The sequence below is a fragment of the Lontra canadensis genome, unplaced genomic scaffold (assembly GCF_010015895.1).
Source record: "Lontra canadensis isolate GAN:19392208 unplaced genomic scaffold, GSC_riverotter_1.0 scaffold32, whole genome shotgun sequence".
NCBI classification, from domain to species: domain Eukaryota; kingdom Metazoa; phylum Chordata; class Mammalia; order Carnivora; family Mustelidae; genus Lontra; species Lontra canadensis.
The window spans coordinates 20,511,144-20,530,620 of record NW_022631026.1 but is presented as its reverse complement, the minus strand read 5'-3'; the positions used below and the strand labels follow the sequence as shown (position 1 = coordinate 20,530,620).

At 54.9% G+C, this 19,477-nt stretch overlaps 1 protein-coding gene across 2 annotated transcripts; it reads right to left on the bottom strand.

Annotated features, from left to right (window-relative positions):
- Positions 1–1,662: 1,662 nt before the first annotated feature.
- SLC35F6 (solute carrier family 35 member F6) lies at positions 1,663–14,660 on the bottom strand. 2 transcript variants are annotated; one of them, XM_032867009.1, is made up of 6 exons: positions 14,440–14,660; positions 6,001–6,073; positions 5,072–5,243; positions 4,612–4,824; positions 3,773–3,883; positions 1,663–2,507 (listed from the first exon to the last, which is right to left on the bottom strand). In XM_032867009.1, the coding sequence occupies exons 1-6, from the start codon at positions 14,514–14,516 to the stop codon at positions 2,038–2,040; spliced, it is 1,116 nt and encodes a 371-aa protein (XP_032722900.1). In that variant the 5' UTR covers positions 14,517–14,660; the 3' UTR covers positions 1,663–2,037. The 2 variants fall into 2 exon arrangements, with proteins under 2 accessions (XP_032722900.1, XP_032722901.1); XM_032867010.1 differs by lacking the exon at positions 4,612–4,824.
- Between the last annotated feature and the right edge of the window lie 4,817 nt (positions 14,661–19,477).

The following is a 19,477-nucleotide window of genomic DNA, read 5'->3' as shown; positions in this document are numbered from 1 at the left end:
AAATAGATGGGAATTTTACATTCTCCTCAATGACGGTGTATTTTTTTTTCCATGATGGTGTATTTTAATAAGACATTTCTTCCCCTTGGAGAACTGATGCTCCGTGCTAGGCCTCTGCTGGGACTCCTGTGCCCCTGGCAGGCCACCCCAGAGGGCAGTGTGAACCCGACACGACATTCTGCCACGTGGGTGTTTACGGGCACCTTCAGTTTATTATTTTATGTGATTTTCACACTCATCCCACAAGATGGAGGGCCAGCCTTCCCATTTTAAAGATGTGAAGACCCAAAGATCCAGAAGTAAAGTGATTTGCCTGATCTGGGGTCAGGCCTGATATTTAACCATTGTGCTTCTTCCCTCTCATTTAAAAAAAAAAAAAACAAAAAAAAAAACCAGTGTGTCAATTTCCCTTTTGTTTTTAAAAATAGAGCCTCAAATGCCATCGTAAGGCCCCAGTTATTTTGGACAAGGAAGCTGGAGTCCCCACCAGGCTCACCCCCCATTTCCTTCTTCTGGGGTGCACACTGTGGCCCACAGAAGCTCTGGGGCCCCTGGGGACTTGGAGCTGGTGGCAGTGAGTGGCCCTCCCCTCCCAACAATCTAATAACCTGCTGATTCCCACACAGCCTGAGGGCTTTGAGTTGTCAAAGAGCCCTTCCCCCAGGATCTATTTTAAGGAAGGCATTCGGTGTTTTGTTTTATGATGGAGCTGCCCAGAAAAATGGTCTGAGGCTCCAGAAACTGCCTTGGAGTGAGGAACTCCACAAGGAAGGGCTGCTCTGCTCCCTGGGGTCCCCAGTGCCAGTCCCCTCTCTTCAGGGGTGGGGGGCGGACAACAGCAACAGCACATGAAGCTTTCATTCTGGCCATGGAAAATTTACTCCAAAGACCCTAGAGAGACCTGTAAGGTGGGTGGGGCTGTAGGTCTGCAATCAGGCAAACCTAGCCGGGACTGCAGGCTCCGTGAAGAAGTCCGTGAAGTACCTCTGGGCCGTGGCTTCCTCATCTGCACCCATCCGTGCGGCTTGTTACACCGAAGGATTACCGCTGAGCACTTAACACATGCCCAGGACACCAGAATTACTCTAAATGGCGCAGTGCTAGTAAATTCGTCACCCTGGAGGGATATCTGTGGAGTCGGGTTGCTGGGGGTAGGGTTGAGGTCCAGATGGGCTCTGGATCCCAAGGGCATGGCCGGAGTCTACAGCAGGAGAGCCTTCTTGCAAAACCACTTACATCTCTGGGCCTCAGTCTTCTCATCTTTAAAATGGAAGGTGAAGAGTTCGTAAAAGCTGCTATTAAGGGCTGCTTGGAATTCCCCATCATCCCCCTCTCCCCCGCCCCGGGCAGGGAGGCCTTGAAAGTGTGGGCGCAAGGACACCAGCACTGGCATGGGGAGGAAGCACTGTGAGCAGAGGAGCATTTCCAAAGAAGGTGCTCCTCCTTTCCCAGAGGATGGGCCCGGCTGAGGCTGGAAGGCACCGAAGCCACAGCAGCTGCACCTTCTGTTTTAGAGATGAGGACCCCAAGGCCCAGGGCCACTAGGTAATGGGCTGGGGGACATATGCCGAGTTTGTGGCACAGTCCAGCTAAAACTTAGGTCTCCACGGCAGGGTTAGCAAATAGCCTATAGGTTCTAGAAAACACGGCACCGAGTTCCGGTTTGAATGTGTTCACTGACCTCTCTTCTCTGGAGAACCAAATTTAGCTTATGATTTAGGAGAAAATCTTAGGATTGTTAGTTCCTGCAATTCCACTTCATGATTTAGTGCTCGTGTTGCAGGAGGTGCTTGGGGGGAGCCTGGCAGGGGTAGGTCACCGTACTCAGGCCTGTGTGGGCGGCACAGGGGGTGGTGACCAAGGAGGACCTGGGTGTCTGGTCATCTCTTGGGGTAGCAGCTGCCCTGGTGGGGGGGTCTGTGGGGAGGAGAGGGTGAGGCCTCGGGGACAGGCCACTGGAGGCTCACCAGCCCGAGCAGCCTCGGCCTCAGGGTGGACAAGGTGCATCCAGGTAGCAGCGGAGAATCCACATGAGGCTCAGCTGGCATCGTTGATGGGAGTCCGGGAGCCACCGAGCAGTCTCTCGTGCTCGCCCTCCTCTGCGGGGGGCCGGCCCCTGGCCAGGCGGCTCAGCAGCGGGCGGTGCAGCCCATTGTAGAGCGCGGTGCCCATCAGGAGGATGAGGAAGCCCAGGATCTGCAGGGGGTGGAAGGCCTCCCAGCCCAGCGCCAGACTCAGGGCCCAGATGACAATGGTCCGCAGACTGTCCAGCACCATGCGGGTAGTGGCGCTCAGCTCCTTGGTGACACTGATACCCGCGAAGTTGAAGAAGGCGATGCTGCTGATGTTGCCCAGCAACGCCACGGCGATGAGTGGCTGTCGACCCACCTGGCAGAAGGCGTCCAGCACGTCCTCCAGCGTCCCGCGGGGGTTTCCACTGAAGGAGCCCGCCGGGATGTAGTACATGGGCACCAGCAGCAGGGACAGGATCACGAAGCCAAAGAGGCCTGTGGGGGCGGAGGGAACACCCTGCTCTCTCTGCTCCACTCCGGCCCCTCCCCTCCCCCCACGCCCAGCTGAGCCCCACTGGTCCCCCTCCAGGAAGACCCTCTTCTGCCGGCCTCCTGCCAGCTCCTTCCTGTTCACCCCGAGTTCACAGCGCCCCACTGAGGGGGCTATAGCTGCCCTACTCCACTCTCATCATGTCTTCCAACTGGACCAAGAATAAAAATTACATTTTATACTGTGACCAGCACTCGTATGCACAGGCACGTACCCACGCACACACTGTCACAAAATAGCAGCTACCCTTCCCATGTTCTCTGGCGCTCTTCAACTCTATTGTGCTCGTTTACAAAAGAACGGCAGCTGCGGCCACGAACGCTTGTTCTCACAAGTGCGGAAAAACACAGTTCTCGAATTCAGGGTCACCGGTCTGCGACTGGGAGCCGACCAGAATGTGAATCAGAGCACGGCTCCGTTCAGTGTCTCTGGGAACAAAACCGAGCGGACACAACAAGGTGTGTGATGCTGCAAGGGGTGGAGATGGCTATCATGCCAGGAGCCCCTGGCGCTCGCACAGCTCCCGAATGGGGCCACAGGCCACAGGTGGCTGGTGTTGTGCTAGTACGCCCCATTGGCTTCATATTCTTAAAGCTTAAAGGTTTTGGTCTTTACTTCCCGGCTCAACAACTTTTGGTGGCTCCTCCCTGTTTGTCATTTAAAGTCTGGATTAAATCCACTTGCCTGACATTCAAGGTTCTCCACAATAAGACCCTGACCTAGTTAATTCCTGATCATTACCCCAACACCAAACCTGTATCTCACCAACCACTCCTTACTGGTTTCACCACTCAGGGCCGGCTCCCCATGTTCTCACTCTGTCTGGAGTTTTCCCTCCTTCCTGTTCTTGCTATAGTTCGAACACCACCTTCCCCGTCCTGAAGACACTCAGATGTGCTTGTCATCTGAGTGGTCTGAGTGCAAATGCATTGTCTGGCCTTCCCTGTTGGCCAGCTCCTCTAGAGTGGGGCGCACATCCCTTTCATCCTCAACCTTGTCCCCTCTCTGCCCCCAACCCAAGCTCCTGGGTCAGAGTGTCTGTCAGCAAACTCATGGGAAAGGGAGGGAGGAATTGGGGAGGGGGCTCATCCCCTCCCCTTGGGCCCTGGCACCTTGCCTGGAACTCCTGCTTGTGCATCCCCTCCACAAGCTACTGTCCAGGGTGCCCCCACAGCCATACGCCAGCCCCCGAGCCCCTGTGCTCACACACCTTCAGTGCCAACTGCCCGCAGTGGGTGCACGTTATGCCTGTAGACGAACTTCTCCTCGAGCACCATCTGGATGGAGACGATGATCTGGGCCATGATGATCAATAGGTCCCCTGTGGGGAAGGGAGCCAGGGTAATGCTGGGCTGCAGGGGGTGGGGTGGGGATGGAGTACAGCCACAGGGTCCCCGCTAGGGTGGTGGGCCCAGTGTTGGGGTGGACGACTCCCGCAGGGACATGAGAATCCCCAGAGCCCCTGATTTGGCAGGGTCCCGTATGATTCACAAGGCAGTCATGGCAGCCCCATGCCTGGTCTCCTGGCCCCTCAGGAGTGGTGCAGGCCAGCAGCATAGGCATGTTATCACTCTGGGCTGAGGCTCCAGAAGATCCAGAGGCCTGTGAGGGGCACAGTGGGGGTAATAAGCAGGTCTTCTGAGATGCACGAGACTTGGTGATAGACATTTCCAGTTTAGTCCATCCTCCGAGGACCGGAAGGGTCCCGTCATTTTTGAGTAGGCTGCCAGGCTGGGTACTAGGTGAACGCTCCATAGACAGCGGGTCGCTCCCCCTCCCAGACCTGGCAGTCTGTGCGTGTTTATCATAGGACAAACCTTCTCCCTCCTCTGACCTCCCGCTCCTTATCTACCCCCTCTTATGCTACTTGCACCTTTCTGCACTCTAGCCGTCATCTTGCGAGCAGATGCCGGCCCACGTCCCCCTTGTGCCCTCACCTAGGGCTTGGCACACAGGAGAGCTTGCAACAGTCTGGTGACCGACTGTGCTGGGCTCCCAGGGAGGGCAGACCAGGAGCGGTAGCCCTTGGGTCCCCACCCCTTGTCGCACCTGTGATCACTTCACTGAGCTTGTGCTGATCATCGTGCTTGCTCAGGAGGTCGGCCAGGCCCACGACCACCAGTCCCGCGATGGTGGCAAGGATGCCCAGCCACTGGCTCAGCGCCAGCCTCCGTCCCAGGAAGGCCACCGAGAAGAGGCCCGTGAATATGATCACCGCACCCCGAAGCATCTGGAAGCTGGAGGCACTTGTCATGTTCAGGGCTGGGAGAGGGGACACATGATGTGAGCTCCCGAGGGCCAAGGCTATCCAGTCACTGCGGGGCCCTCAGGGCTGAAGACATGCCTTGCACACAGTGTGTGCTCAGCAAATCTCGCTCGTTTGCGCATGTGCATGTGTGTGCGCATGTGTGTAAGTCTGGGACGGGGCAGGGGTGAGGTGAGCTGGGGTAGGGGCAGCTGCTTCACCAGTGCCCCCTCCGGCCCTCCGCAGCCTGGCCCGGCTACTCACCCACATACATGATGCTGGTCCCCGTCATGTCGCACAGGGCAGGGGGCAGGAAAAGAAGGGGATTAAAGGGCTGCTGGGGATCCATGCTGGCATCTGGGTGCCTCGCTGCTCTGCACCGAAGCAGGAAGAAGGCCGCCAGGCAGGAGAACTCCCCCAGGAACATGCCCACTGCCTGCAGGGACGGAACCCTGTAAGTTCACAGCTGGAAGGAGAATCACCTTGGACAGCATTTTAACACAGCCCGTCTTCACACGGAAGCTTTCCTGTGACTTGGCACATATACCAGACAAAAGCAGAGCTGTTTTATGTGGAAGGCCAGACACTACCTCCTAGGTCTAAGCCCTAACCCCTAGAAACATCTCGATGGAAACCCTGAGGCTGTAGACAGCCTGGCCTGAAAACCACCAATCTAAGGCCAACCTCCGGTCAGTTCTAGATGGAGAAACGGAGGCCTAGAGAGGCTCTAGAACTTCCTTACGGCCATGGAGCAAGTTGCTGGGAGAGCAGGGGCTGAAGTATGAGCCTCTGCTTCCTAGTCTGGCCACAGGTGCCTCCTGTTTATGTTGTCTGCCCCATCCCAGTGGAGTATGGGCTTCCCAAGGATGGAGAGCAGGTTTTGCTACAGGGGTTGATATGTTCCAGATGGGTCCTGATGAGGACATGTGAGGGCTGGCCTTATAGCGTCCTGGACATGCCTGCTCCCCAGGACTTAGGCAGCCCTCCCAGAGAGGGCTGTGCCCTCTGCCCCCTTCTGTGGGCACTCACACCCTGGCCTCTATTCTGGGGAGGGAGGGAGAAAGGGAGGGAGAGGATGGTTCTTCTGGAAGCAGGGGAAGGCTCCACCCCAGGTGAGAAAGCCTCAGGGCCTCACGGGGTACACCTGACCAGAGGCCTGGCCAACAGGAGGTGGGGAGGGATGGGGTGGATACCTGGAGGAAGGGATGCTGGAAGCTGTGCTCCTTGCTCCCTCCACAGCCCGGGGCCATGAAGTTGTCTGCCCACCTGCAGCGGAGAGAAAGAGAAGGTCAAAGCCTTGGCACTGCACCAGCTCTGCAACTCTGGCCCTGGGGTCTGCGGACAAGCTTGCTCCTCTCAACACCAAGGGCCCAAACTTAGGGGACCAGGCTCAGCGTGAGACTCCACTCCAAGAGGCCAGTTCCTGCAGCACGAAGTCTTCATCTAGGATCAGCAAGGGGGTGGGGGGCGGGCTAGAATCCTTTAGCTGAAATGTAGCATTTCCTCACATTGTGAATGTAGCCCCCACAGTACCTGTGATTTTGTCACACACGTCATGGCTACTCTTCCCGGCATGTCAGTCCTTGTAGGTACCGGGAAGTGGCATTTACATGCATTGCTACTAGAAAATCACAGTGATTAGACCCACTACTTACAATTTTCTGTGTCAAGAAGCGTCTACACACACATATTACTACATCACAAATTGGCTTTTTCAATGTTTTGATAACTTTATTTCAACGTAAGTGGCTTTTTCTGTAATCCAAACCTTTAATTGCATTTTTTTTTTTTTTTTAAGGATTTTACCCATTCATTTGAGACAGAGAGACAGAGAAACAGAGACAGCACAAGCAGGGGGAAAGGCAGAGGGAGAGGGAAAAGCAGACTCCCCGCTGAGCTGGGAGCCCGACTTGATCGCAGGACCTGGGATCATGACCCGAGCTGAATGCAGACTTAACCATCTGAGCCACCAGGTGCCCCTAACTGCACATTTAAAAAACAATATTCTAGGCTTTACCGACTGTCAAATGGACCCATGGCACAAAAAATATCAGGAGCCTGTGGTCTGCAAGGGCATTCGGGCCCTTGGGGAACGACTTCCTGGCACAGACCAGGTGGTCACCTTCCTATAACCTGAAGGGTTTGGAGGGTCTTTCTAGCACTAACGGGGAAGCAGGTGGCAAGTACATGGCACTAGTGGAGTGGCCTCCCAGCCAGCACCCTGACAGATGGCATCACTGAGTCTGGCATGCTTTCCCAGCAACACCAGACACAAACCCAGAATCCTCTGCGGCACAGCGCCCTGGGCAGCTCCCACCAATTGTTCTGCACTATCTGCTGTCCATGCACTAAAACCCTGGCCCCCCAATTTCACTCTGGCTGGGCTTTGTTGGGTCCCTGGGGTCTTGTCTAATCTCTTTCATTTAAAAGTTTTTTAGGGGCACCTGGGCAGCTCAGTCAGTTAAGGGTCTGCCTTTGGCTCAGGTCATGATCCCAGGGTCCTGGGATCGGGAGCCTGCTTCTCCCTCTCCCCTGCTTGTGCTCTCTCTCTCTGTCAAATAAATAAATAAAATCTTAAAAAAAAAAAAAAGTCCTTTAGATATTTGGACACTTTCCTACCCTCTTTTGAAGCTTCTCATCTTGTGGCTAATCAGCCCCAGTCCTTTTTAACCTTTCACTCCCCTGACTGCTGAATTCTGGAAGCACTCAGGGGGTCCCAGGCCCAGAGCTAAGTGTGTGGCATCTGGCCCAGACCAAGCCTGGCAAGACAGCAGCCCCTCCTTCACATTGCACACCCTGTCACATCACGCAGCTGACTGGTGTCAATGCTGCCACAGGGCAGCGTCCTGTGGCCCTGGACCCATTCCTTCTGCAGCGCCCTGCACCTAGGCGGTGGCTGTCTCTAAACTACAAGACTTGGGACTTCTCTTTCTTAAACGTCCTTCCTTGCCATGCCTGTGAAGAGCAGCCACATGGTAGTCCCCAGCCCTACCCTGCTGGCTCATTTCTGCAACAAGCCTGAGGTTTCAAAAGCCAGGGGGAAGCCTTTTGTCTCCGGTGCCCCCCGCCCAACAGGGCAGCAAGCCTGGGACCTTGGGTAGGGGCTGGGTTTGACAAAGATCCTGGCCAGCCCTGGCTTCCCTGTGCCCTGAGTGTAGGGAGGGGAACAAGGAGCTCTTTGCCACAGCCTGGGAATGGGCATAAGCCATGGACGCTGGCAGCAGGAAGGACAGGCTGAATGCGGTAGGTTTCCCATCAGCCCTGAGGGCAAGACCACATCTGCTCATTGATCTGAACATACCCCAGGGCCTTTGAAAAAAACAGGGCCAGGGCAAACTTAGCTCACAGTGAGTGAGCTCACAGCGGAAGACCCCACCCACCCCAGAGATGCCAGGAGGGACAGTTAGGAGGGCTTGCGGTTCTTGGGAATGATGAGGGTCTTCAGGAGAGCTGAAGGGTGGGGAGGTCTCATAGGACTGGTTGGAAATGCGGAGAGAAATCTGGGTCAGGGGACCAGGCTGTAACCAGTCCCAGTACCAACGGCGCAAAGAAAGCCACAACTCAAGAAACTGCCTGCTCTGCGGGGTCTCATTTCTGCCCCATCTGCTGCAAGTTCTGGTCCCTGGATCCCCAGACAGGAGAGGATGTGGGATACTGGTGGGGGCCGCAGACCAATGGTGTGGCCCCTCACCCCCCAAGGGAGGTCAGGCTTGCTTTTGCAGAAAGAGCACTCTGGGAGGGCCTGCGGGAGGCAACTCAGCGTAACAGAGAAGCGAGGAAGAGTAAGGAGGCCCTGTTTTCCCAAAGTGCAGAGCCGACTGCCCCAGAGCAAGTCGGAGATGGACATTCCTAGAGCTGGAGCCAGGGCTCCTCCAGGAGGAAACAAGGGAGGTTCTGCCAAGCCCAAAAAGGTCACCTAGAAGCTCAGGGCATGGGCATGTGTGGAAGCCCCTTCCCCATCACGGTAGTACACCCAGATTCACGGCAGGCTCCAGAAGACCCCCAGACCCAGTGGTAGAGCAGCCTCCCCGAACTCCCCCTGGGCTGCAGCCCACACAGCTTACGGTGATGACCACTCACACACCCATCACTGTGTGCGTTCAAGCCACTAGCCCAAGCTTAGCATCCAGCAACATCTCTACTTCTGGCTCCCCAGCTCCCGGCATACAGGAGCTCAGACATTTTTCCTTTGTTCAACCAGTGGCATTTCTAGACTCGCCCTGGCAAATGGGCAGGGTCTGCATGACTCCTCATTTCCCACAGGGGGAGATGCCGCCTGCCAGTGGGCCCAGCTGGGCTTGTCCCACAGGGGTGAGTACTGAGAGCAGAGCTGGCTCTAAGGCTGATGCTGAGCTCCCTCTCCTGCCCCCAGGGCCTCCTTTGCTTTCCCCAAGGGGTGGGTCTGCCTCAACAAGCTGGGGCTGGCAGTGCTCCCAGCCTGGGAAATGGAGTCTTTTTGTATCTGGACGCCTAGGGTGGGCTTGAGGCCCAAGGGATTGGGTGTCGGGGGTGGGGTGGGGGTGGCGGTGGGGGGGACGGCTGCCCTTTCCAGCCTTCCTTCAGGCAAGGAGGAGTTCAGGCCCGCAGAGACTCGGGGCTGGAGTCTAGTGTCTCACCCTGGTCTTCAGACAGGCTTCAGCTCATTGCACAGGCACCAATGGACCCCAGAGAGCGCAGAACAAGAGCCAGAATCCAGCCTCTGCTGAACAGGGGAGGACAGCAAGGGCCCCTGAGTTGTGACAGCTGTTTGCAAAAACACTTTGCTGCATGTTTTGATAAATGTACCACTCACTGAGTACTGACTCCACGCCAGGCCTGTGCCGGACACTCATGTTCTTCATTTTACGGACTGGGACTTCGTGGCTTGGGGCGGAGGGGTGGCGATAGCCGAGTGCGGATCCATACAGTTAACAATGGGCAGGTCTAGGGCCAGATCCATCTGCTTGAATTTGCATTCAGAAAAGGCAGCAGAATCCCTGGAAAGCTCATGACTTTTGAGTCTCACAGGCTGGACAAGTTAATAGTCTTCTCATCTATAAAATGGGGATAGTAAGACCAACACCGAGGAATGGTCAAAAGTAATACATAATGTAAGATAGACAGCCCCAGGGATCAGAGAGCGCAAGAGGGACTCAATGTGGTGCCGAGAGGGGCTCGTCCCCAGGGGTCTTCACCTCCAGCTCCCTGCTCCTTCCTCGGCACCTGACTTTCTCCCATCACCTTCTCATTGCAGATTCTTCCCACTCCCCTGGCTGAGGCGGAGAGAGGAGGCTCTGCAGATGGGCCCTCTCTCCTCTCTAGACAGCCTATTCTAAAGGAAGGCCATGGTGGTGTGGGCAGGAGGCAGCCTGGGGGGACCCTCGATCTCGAGAGTCAGGCTGACGCTGCACGAGAAGATGCCTTCTGCTGGCAGAGACCGGCTTCTTTCACCAATTTTTTAAATTAAAAACATTTTAAAGTGATCTCTGCACCCAACATGGGGCTCGAACTCATGATCCTGAGATCAAGAGTTGCACACTCTACCGACTGAGTCAGGAGACTGGCTTCTTTTAGGAGGGGCCTCCGCAGGCAGGCCGGGGGCGGGCCTGCCTGGCCAGGGGTGAGTCACTCCAGCCTGGCCAAACTCAGAGCTCAGCATTCTCAGAGGCATGTGCAGCCACGTGAGGGTGGCGGGTGCAGAGAGACTGAGGAAGTGGCCGACGTGGCTGCTTCGGTCTGACAGTGATGTCCAGTACCCCAGCAGAATCTCTGCCACTTCCTCTGGCTCCCCCTGCTCCTCCAGCCGTGAGTCAGCTCCTTCCTCCTGCCTAGAACCTCCAGCAAGGCCGCTGGGCTGCTCTACTCTTCGGTGTCACAGCAATTGGTGATAAACAGTCACGAGACCTCTAAGTATTACCCAATCTTCCTCGGTAGATCCTGCCTGGTGCCTGGGTTGAAGGGAGGGAAGTCACGTCCATTTTACAGATGAACCTGAGGCTCGGAGAGGCCCCGTGACTCATCAAATCCCATAGCTCCCACTCCTTGTGCTCTCTTCACTTTACACACTACCCTCCAGGTTTGGGCTTTCCGTGGCTGCTGCAAGAACCCCTCGGAAGCACCCAGGCCAGCTTCTGGAATTTAAGAGTGGGGTCAGCCACCAAGGCAAAAGTTAGAGCTGGCACAGGAAGGATGGTGAGATTCCTTCCCTACTAGAGATCCTGGAGTTCCACTTTCCTGCCGGGGTCCCCGCACCAGGGGCTTGATTGCTGGAGGGGTAGCCACCCCCTGCCCCTCTCTGGCTGGGTGGGCTTCACAGCCTGCAGCCTTTCGGAGGACATCTGAGCCTCACTTAGTGAGCACCTGCTTGACCCTGGCTCTTGACATGTAGGACCCTAGCTGGGTTCAGGAGAATGGGGCTCTGAAATGGGCAGGACCCCACAGGGGTGTGGGGACTGTCTGCTGTGCAGGAGACCCATGGGCAGAAGGTCTGGGTGAAGGGGGAGAAAGCAGGCACAGAAAGGAGAAGCAGCCACTGGACTGGAGGGGCCCTTTGCCGAGGTCCAGGACCAGGGACAAGGCCAAAGGGCCAGGCTGGTGGGTAGCCTCTGTCCCCGCCCCAGCAAGAGCGGCCCCGTCTCCACCTCCTGCAGCCTACCCAGAACTGCTGAGCAGGCAGAGTGGCCTCCTCCAGGGGACAGCTGCCCTGTGGTCCCCGCACAGCAGGGGGCAGGTGCTCATCCACTTCCTCTGCCAAGTTTCATCTTCCTGGGACCCTTTACAGGTCAAGGAACCGAAAGAGGCTACTGGAGACACTAAACGAGAACCACGAGTACTGTACCCTCCTCCCCCCGCCCCCGTTCCCCCATCCCAGAGGCAGGGCACTCTGGTGATGGGGGGGGGTGGGAAGCCATTGCTTGTGGCACTGCAAATTCCACGGGGCTGGGGCTGGGTGCTCTCTGTGGGGAGATGCGAGAGGGGATCCCCAAGGAAGTGGGACTTTGGGGGTACTGTCTGTAAAAGGACTGAGACCTAGTGTCTGGTCCCCACTCTGACGCCAGCCAGTTAGTCACTAGAAGAAACTTTTCGTGGGACCTAGACTATAAATTGTAGGCATTAGGATGGGAGATTTCTATGTTTCTAACAGCTTTAAGTGCCCTGAAAAATGACTTGAGAAACCCCTAGCCTCACTCCATATTGACAGTTAAGAGCCTGAATTCTAAAGCCAGATCACTTTGGCTCGAATATCAACTCTGCCACAGAAAAGCAGAGTTGACCCCTGGTAAGCAGTCCCATCTCTCCATAGCTCGGTTTCCTGATCTGGGGACAGGGAGTTTATCTCCCTCATAGGCTGGTTACGAGAGTTCATTAGACTAACACATGAAAGGGCCAGGCACTGACTATAGCAGCTGCTAGGGACTCGCTGTGGTCCCATCCTAGTCCGTCTGTCCCTGCCAGGAAGTGCAGGTCAGAGGATAATTTCGCATCGGTAATCCCCACCAGGATGCACACAGCCCCTGTCTCACGTTTTCTCTCGGAGGGCGTCCTTCTCACAGTCTGGCCTTAGAACCCTGTATAGGGCCTAACTCTAGGGCCCATTTGAGTTAGGGAGGCTCCCGAAAGGCCCCATATCAGGTGACCTGGCACAGGACAGGGCCAAAGGCCTGTACCCCCACGTGCGAGTCTCTTTCCTGTCTCTTGGGCAGCCTGCAAGGGCAAGGTCTTCTGGGGCCAAGAATCCCAGGGCCTCCTACCTGACCAGGAAGGAGCTGAGTCAGTTTACTCCAGTAATAACTGGCCATCTCGACTCTCCTCGGGCACAGAAGCCCCGGGAAATATAGAGCCACTCTCTAAGCATGTGGCTGAGACCTTGAATGGTATGACAGACGGACAGATGGATGACTCGTTTTGCTGCATTCAGATCCTGAGATGGGGGCTCTCAGGCTGAGTCTCCTTTATAGGGAAGGAGGCCACAGGGCTCAGGAGACCGGCTCACAATCCAGATGCAGACAAACAAGAGACAGTGGTGTCCACCCAGAACTCCACTTCCTCTGGAGAAGGGAGGACACTGAGGTTGTCAGGTGTGTATGCTCTGCCCCCTTCACCTCCTACCCTAAGCATCTCAAACGATCTCTTGGCTACTTCAGCCTCCTTCCCGGAGTCCAGACGGTGCTTTGCACCCTGTAGGTCCCTTATACACGCCCGATGAACTGGACAGGGTACCTTCCTCCCAGACCTCTCCCCTGGGGCATGTGAACAAATACCTCAAAAATGAGTAAGAGATGACTAGCCCCCCACCCCCCCAGAGGGCCTCAAGCACAGCCCAGAGGGTCGCTGGTGTGACCCTGCCTTGCTGTGGAGCCTGGAACAGTCCAGCTGGAAGTGAGGTCTGGCTGGGACAGGGACACTGTCTACTCCTCTCCAAATGCCTCTTGGGATAGGTTCAGAGAAAGGCCAGGATCTGGCTACTGAGGGTTCTGAGATGGTAAACAGGGTGGGGCAGGAGGGCCCTGCCTTGAGATGGGGGCAGAGCAAGCGACAAAGCACTGCCAAGAGAAGGGCCTGCCTCCTGGGGCTCCTGTACATGGCGGAGGAGGCATGCTCAACACCCCTCCCCTCCCCCCGGCCTCATTCCCTAACCTCCTGGGGTCTGTCTTCACCGTCTCACAAGCACCCACCCTTCTTCATCAGAGCTGAACTGTGCACCCAGACTCCTGTCTGGGTTCATGACACTTTTGTTCTCCCAGCAGAAACCCTGGAGGGGTCACTGGCTGTTTGTCTCTCTCGATCCTGTGGGTCAGGCCTTATGGCTTCATTCTGCACCTGGTCTCTCCCACCTGTCCCCTCCTTGCCTGCCTCACTTCCCCCTCCTCCCTCCCTCATCGGCCCAGCAGCAGCCTTGGAGTGGTCTTCCTAAACTACCCTGCATCTTGACTACCCGGTTCATCATATCACTTATAACATGTCACTTCCTGCTCAAAAGCTCTTCTTTGATTGTGGGATAAAATCCGGCCTGGGCATTTGGTGCTAGTTACGTACACTTCCATGTAGCCTTGCGGTTCCCTGCAGCGACGTCTGGCCACACGTAGAAATCCCACCAAAATGTCAAGGCTCAGCTGTGACCTCTCCTCCATGAGGAGCCCACAGGGTATCCCCAAGTCTGTCGCGGCTGCCTGCCACGCTCACTGGTCACTCGGCCCTCACGGCTTCTACTGTAGTCCGCGTGCACAGTGCGGGAGCGCCCCTTCACCCCACCCCTGCCCAAAGCTCCTGGAGGGTCTGGCCTCCAGCCCGCCGCGTTGGAATGGGCCGGAGAGGGAACTGGTCTAAAGATGAGGAAACTGAGGCATGGAGACGGAAGGGGACTCCCCGGGGTAGGGGACTCGCCGGGATCAAGCACACAGCGATCAAAGCCGGGGCTCGGATCCTGTAGCGGGCCACACGGCCTAGGTCCATGTTTCTCCGGGAGGCTCGCCCCTCGGGGGCCCCCAATCCGCGTGAACCGACCGGAGAAACGAGGCGAGCCGGTGAAGCCGGGAAAGGAGAGCCGAGAAGGGGGAGGAAGAGGAAGGTGCGCGGGGTCCCCAGAGCCCTCGCGGGCCGCGGCCGGTCCCGCTGAGCTACCCCCCCAACACCCCGGCCGGGCCCGGACTCACTTGGCCGAGAGCGTGTTGATGGAGCCGGTGACAAGCATGAGCCCGGCCAGGAACAGCTGGTACTTGGTCCAGGCCATGGCGGCGGATGCGGGGAGCGGAAAACTGCAGGGACCCCCGCGACCCTCCCGGTCGCTCCAGAAGGCAGATCCCGACCCCGTCACCCGGGGGTCTCGGGAGCGAGCGCTTCCGGGCCGGGCGTCACGTGACCCACACCGCAGCGGCCCGGCCCCGCCCCGCCCCGCGCCGTAGCCCCGCCCCCGGGGCCGGCGCGCTGGGCTTTTCCCAGGGTCACTCGTGTCCACAGGGTGACAGTGGACAGTTACGGGCCCAGGTCTTCCCGTTTGTAGAAGAGGATGATGGGGACAGTACAACGAGAATGCACTGTGAATGTCAGAGCGTTCTGTAACCCGTTTAAGGAGATCGCGAGCCGAGTGGTGTCAGAGACATCACAGAGTGGATAGGACTCCTGGGAATCTCTTCTGTACAGGGAACCCCCAGGGAACCCTGGAAAGTGTCTCTGGATGAGTTGCTCACATCTTCCAGAAAAGTGGCGCAGGAATCTAGTTCCAGTTCCCCGGGGACCATTTTATAGCTGAGGAAAGGAAATTGAGAGAAGCAAAGCTTAGGGTCATGCCAGTGAGGGATGGAATGGGGGTATGCGTGTAGCTTCTTCAGTCTCCTCTAGATCCGTGCCTTCGGCACAGCCCCTTCACCAGTGCTCCTTCCTGGATACCCAGGATGCTGCTCTGAGGCATCTGTGTCAGAAAGACCTAGTGGTCTTGCTTGCTGAGGATTTAGTGCTTTTAAAATCCTAGTTCTCAGCTCCCTGGCGGTCCTTTGTCCTCATCTCCAGGCCTCCAGTCTGCATCCCATGCCGTGTCACCCCACATGCTAGAGTGCAAAGCCTTGGGGTAGCTCCTTCAGACCTAGTGGACACATTCTCCCCCTTACTGCAAATCTTGTTACTTCTTAAGGTACAGATGTAAGACCTGTCTGCCAACTCCTTGTTCTCACCCTAAGACTCCTTGAACTTGTGAAAATGACCAGTGTTGAATCACAAGAACTCTGAAGGGACTGGACCAGATCCCTTTATTGCAGGAAGACCTGGCAGGGAAGGTGCACATGTGGGGTTCTGGACAAAAGGTTGGAGGTAACTAGGGGAAGGGTTTTCCCAGAGGAGGGAATGCTGGTGGGATGGCACAGGGGCACGAATGAGCACTGAGTGTGTCTGGGATCCACAGACCTTCTGGGAACGTTTCTGCTTCCTTTTTGGGAGTCTGCTGTCTTCAGTCAGTGGTGGAGATGCAGATACAGAGGAAGTTCTGAGTTTCTTTTCCTCCAAAACACAACTAGTTTCATGTGATTTCAAAGGAGTCCATGGAGTCATAAAAAAATATTAACTGAGACCCTGGCCTTGTAGGGAGGCATGAAGTCAGACAGAGCAGACAGCTGGATAGCCCCATCCCTATTGGAGACAGTTCCTACAGTCACAGTGACACACTCAGTGGGGCTCTGGACCATTTTCCCCCACAAAGTAAAGGATTCTGTCCTGAAGTAAATATTCTTAATGGCCAGGGGTGTCACCACCCCGATATGATGTCACTAGCAGCACAGTCTTTGTCTGTGTCCACAGCCACATCATACAATGACTTTTAATTTATCACAGTGTTCTAACCTTTTGTCACGTTGCTGTCCCAGGAGGATTTATTGGCAAATATACATCGAGAACCCCAAAGTGTCAGGCCCAGAGCCAGGAATTGGGGCCCCAAAGACAAGCAAGATAAGATCCCTTCCCTCAAGGAGTTTGGGATTTTGTGGAGAAGAGGGGTGAGCACACCAGTCACCATGCAGCAGTGTAAGGGGCAGAAGGAATTGGGGAGGGGGCAGGAGCGAGAGCATGACAGTGACAGTCAGTGCTGTCTTGATTCAGTGCCCCTGTCTGTGTCCACCTCTACTTGACTTCAGTGTTCAGAGCAGTCCCACAAAGCTGGAATCCCAGGGAAATTTGAGCAGGGACTTGAAGGAGAAGCAGGATTGCTCCAGGTGGAGAAGGGGGCATTCCAGGCTGAGACAACTATTGGTTGGTCACCTCCATGGGTGTGACCAGCGAGCCTTCACACTGGGGGTGACCAGTGAACCTTCACATTGGGGGGTGACCTAGAGTGAGGCTCCAGGTCTCTGCCAAACTGGCTAGGCTTTACAGGTAAAAACTAGGGTTGACATTAGTGTCCACAGGTGGCAGTGAGCCTGGGATTAAGGCATCAGAGCCTCGGGAGATGGAAAGCCTGAGAAGCAGTTTGAAGTAGAGAAGAATCTAAGTGGGAATGTTTGCAAAATCCTCTAGATTCTTATTTGGTGAAATTCAAGGGAGGAGCTTAATGCGTATGTTGGATACAAATTGGCCTCATAATTTTGGTTTCCTGGGTTAAGTAACGTGGCCACATACCAAACCTCAAAACTTTCTGAGCCTGTTCAGAGTCAAAGGTGGGCCCGTCTTCTCTGTGTGGTGCTCTTGGCCATCAGAAGAGCAGTGTCTTATTATAATTGCTCACATTTGATTGTCTTGATTAAAGACAACAGCAGGGGTGCCTGGGTGGTTCAGTCAGTTAAGTGTCTGCCTTTGGCTCGGGTTGTGATCCCGAGGTCCCAAGATCGGGCCCCACGTTGGGCTCCGTGCTCAGCGGGGAGCCTGCTTCTCTCTCTCTCTCTCTCTGCCTGCTGTTCCCCTGCTTGTGGTCTCTCTCTCTCTCTCTCCCTCTCACCATCAAATGAATAAATAAATCTTAAAGAAAAAAAAGACAACGGCTTCCATGAGGATTGGCGTTACATGAAAAGGAGCAAATTTAGCAAATTTTTAACGAAGGAAGAAATTTACTAAGTGTTAAGGATGCCCCTTCCGCAGAATGCTGTGTGGATAGGCTAGTGGACAGAGATAGGACATTTTTCATGTTTCTTTAAAAGTGCAGAATCTTTAGTAGTGGGCTGACATCTGTGCAAGTTGCCCTACACTAGGGAAGAGAGGGAGGGCAGCTTCTGGCTGGCTCTGGCTCTTAGAGCAAAGTGACCATGGTTCAGTTGCTTCATCACTCAGTGCCCTACTTTTCTATCTGTAAAATGGGAACAATAACATTCAGCGCTTGTGTGCAAAGGGAAGGAGGACAGATGGGGAAGTGCTGTGGGAGGCCCCATGGGGAGAGCCAGTATCCCTGCTCTGAGGTCAGGGCTGGCCCAGCAGAGAGGTACACAGAAGGACCCGAGGCTGTGCATTAAAAAGCACATCTCATGATTTGCATAAGTGTATGATCCAGTTTTCTGGCTGGGGACATTTTGGACAAATTTGCATGCTACCTTCAAAGAGCCTCTAATTTCCAGAGTCAAATAGAAGATGCATCACTGCAAACTCCTGCATTTGTATTCAAAGCTGACTGTCTGCCTAGTGTCTAGTCTGAAAGACTGAACATTTCCCCAATCAATGTAATCACATTTTGGATTAGGAGAGTAACTTTACCCAGGAAGGGACAGAGATATGTGGACAGACAGTCCAGGTCAAACGTGTTTTGTTCTGAACAAGCTTTTCCTGGATGTCCTTGGGCCATTTCCCTCCTGTGTCCTGTTCGCCTGTTAGAATGTGACCTCCTCATAGACAGGTGACAAAGATTTTTTGCTTGATCAAACTTTAGGTGAGCTCTTGAATCCTCTCCCGCACTCGTATGGGCACTTCCATAAAAATCCAGTTTTGGCAAGAGCCGTGCTAAGTTGGTTCAACTGGAACCCCCTACTCTCCATATCTGATCTCTTTCCATATCTTGCTAGTTCTTCATCCTCCACCGTCTCCCAGGTGATGTCTGATCCTCTGGGCCTGTCTTCAGCAAGAATCCTGTTCGGTCAGTTTAGGCAGAATCCGAGTCATCCCTCTTAATCATTTTCCGTGCACTGACCTCCCCTCCCCACTTCTTGGTTATAAATTCCCACTTGCCCAGACTGTATTTGGAATGGAGTCCCATTCCACACCAAGGTCTCTTTTCCTGTATTGCAATAGTCCTAAATAAAATCTATCTGTATTGCTTTAACTGCTCTCTGGCTCTGATTTTTCTGCGACACAGGGCTCGGGGCTTGGTATCCAGTTGTGATCTCTCCCAACAGAGTGGCTGCGGCAGCATAGACATCTGAGGCTCTGGCTGGCAGCAAGAAGACGAGGCTTGGGAGGAAGTGGGCAGGATCAGGTCCCGGCTGTCTCCTGGGACAGAAACCGGGACCGTGGAACCAGGTCCGACCAGACCTGTCCTCGGAGAGGAATGTGAACGAGCTATCCAAGCAGAGAGGCGGTAGATGTTGGAGTTCACCAGCTTTTACCCGCGGACTTTGGTGGTTTCTATGGTGACTGGAGATGATTAGATTAGGAGTCACCTGCTCCTTCCAGCTTCAGACTCTCAGAAGGTCATTTTCAAACCTTCTCTCCGCCTTTCTTTCTTAACATCTTTTTGGGAGCCCCTCCCGCCTTCCTTTGGAGCTTGTCGCTAGATCCCAGAAGCAGGTGTTTGCCTTGGTCCTCTGGGAGCTCAATCAAGTCAGATCCAGATAAAGCATGGACTTCCGGTTAAATATGATGTCAGATGAGCAATGAGTCATTTTTTAGTATAAGCATATCTCCAATATTGTTTGGGGGTACACTTATACTAAAAGATCTCAGAGATGATTCATTATTTATTTGAAATTCAAATTTCACTGGGCTTCCTGTATGTCATTTGCTCAGACTGGCAGCTCCGCTGGTCTGGCCCGCAGCTTGGCTCCCTTGCTCAGGGAGAATGAACCATGATGATGGCTGAATTGAATGGGTGTGTCATGAGGCAGATAGCTTCCTTCGAACATGCTGTTGAGTAAGCCAAGGATATTTTCTTTTCCAGACTCTGTTAAGTCTCTAAATTTACACCAGCCTCTGGGAAGTGGGCCTCATGCAGGAGAAGCCCCAAGCTCCTGTGTTTAACACCCTTTGGAGGAGGAGTGAGGGCTTCTGTAGGGGATTTTAAGGCGCAGACTG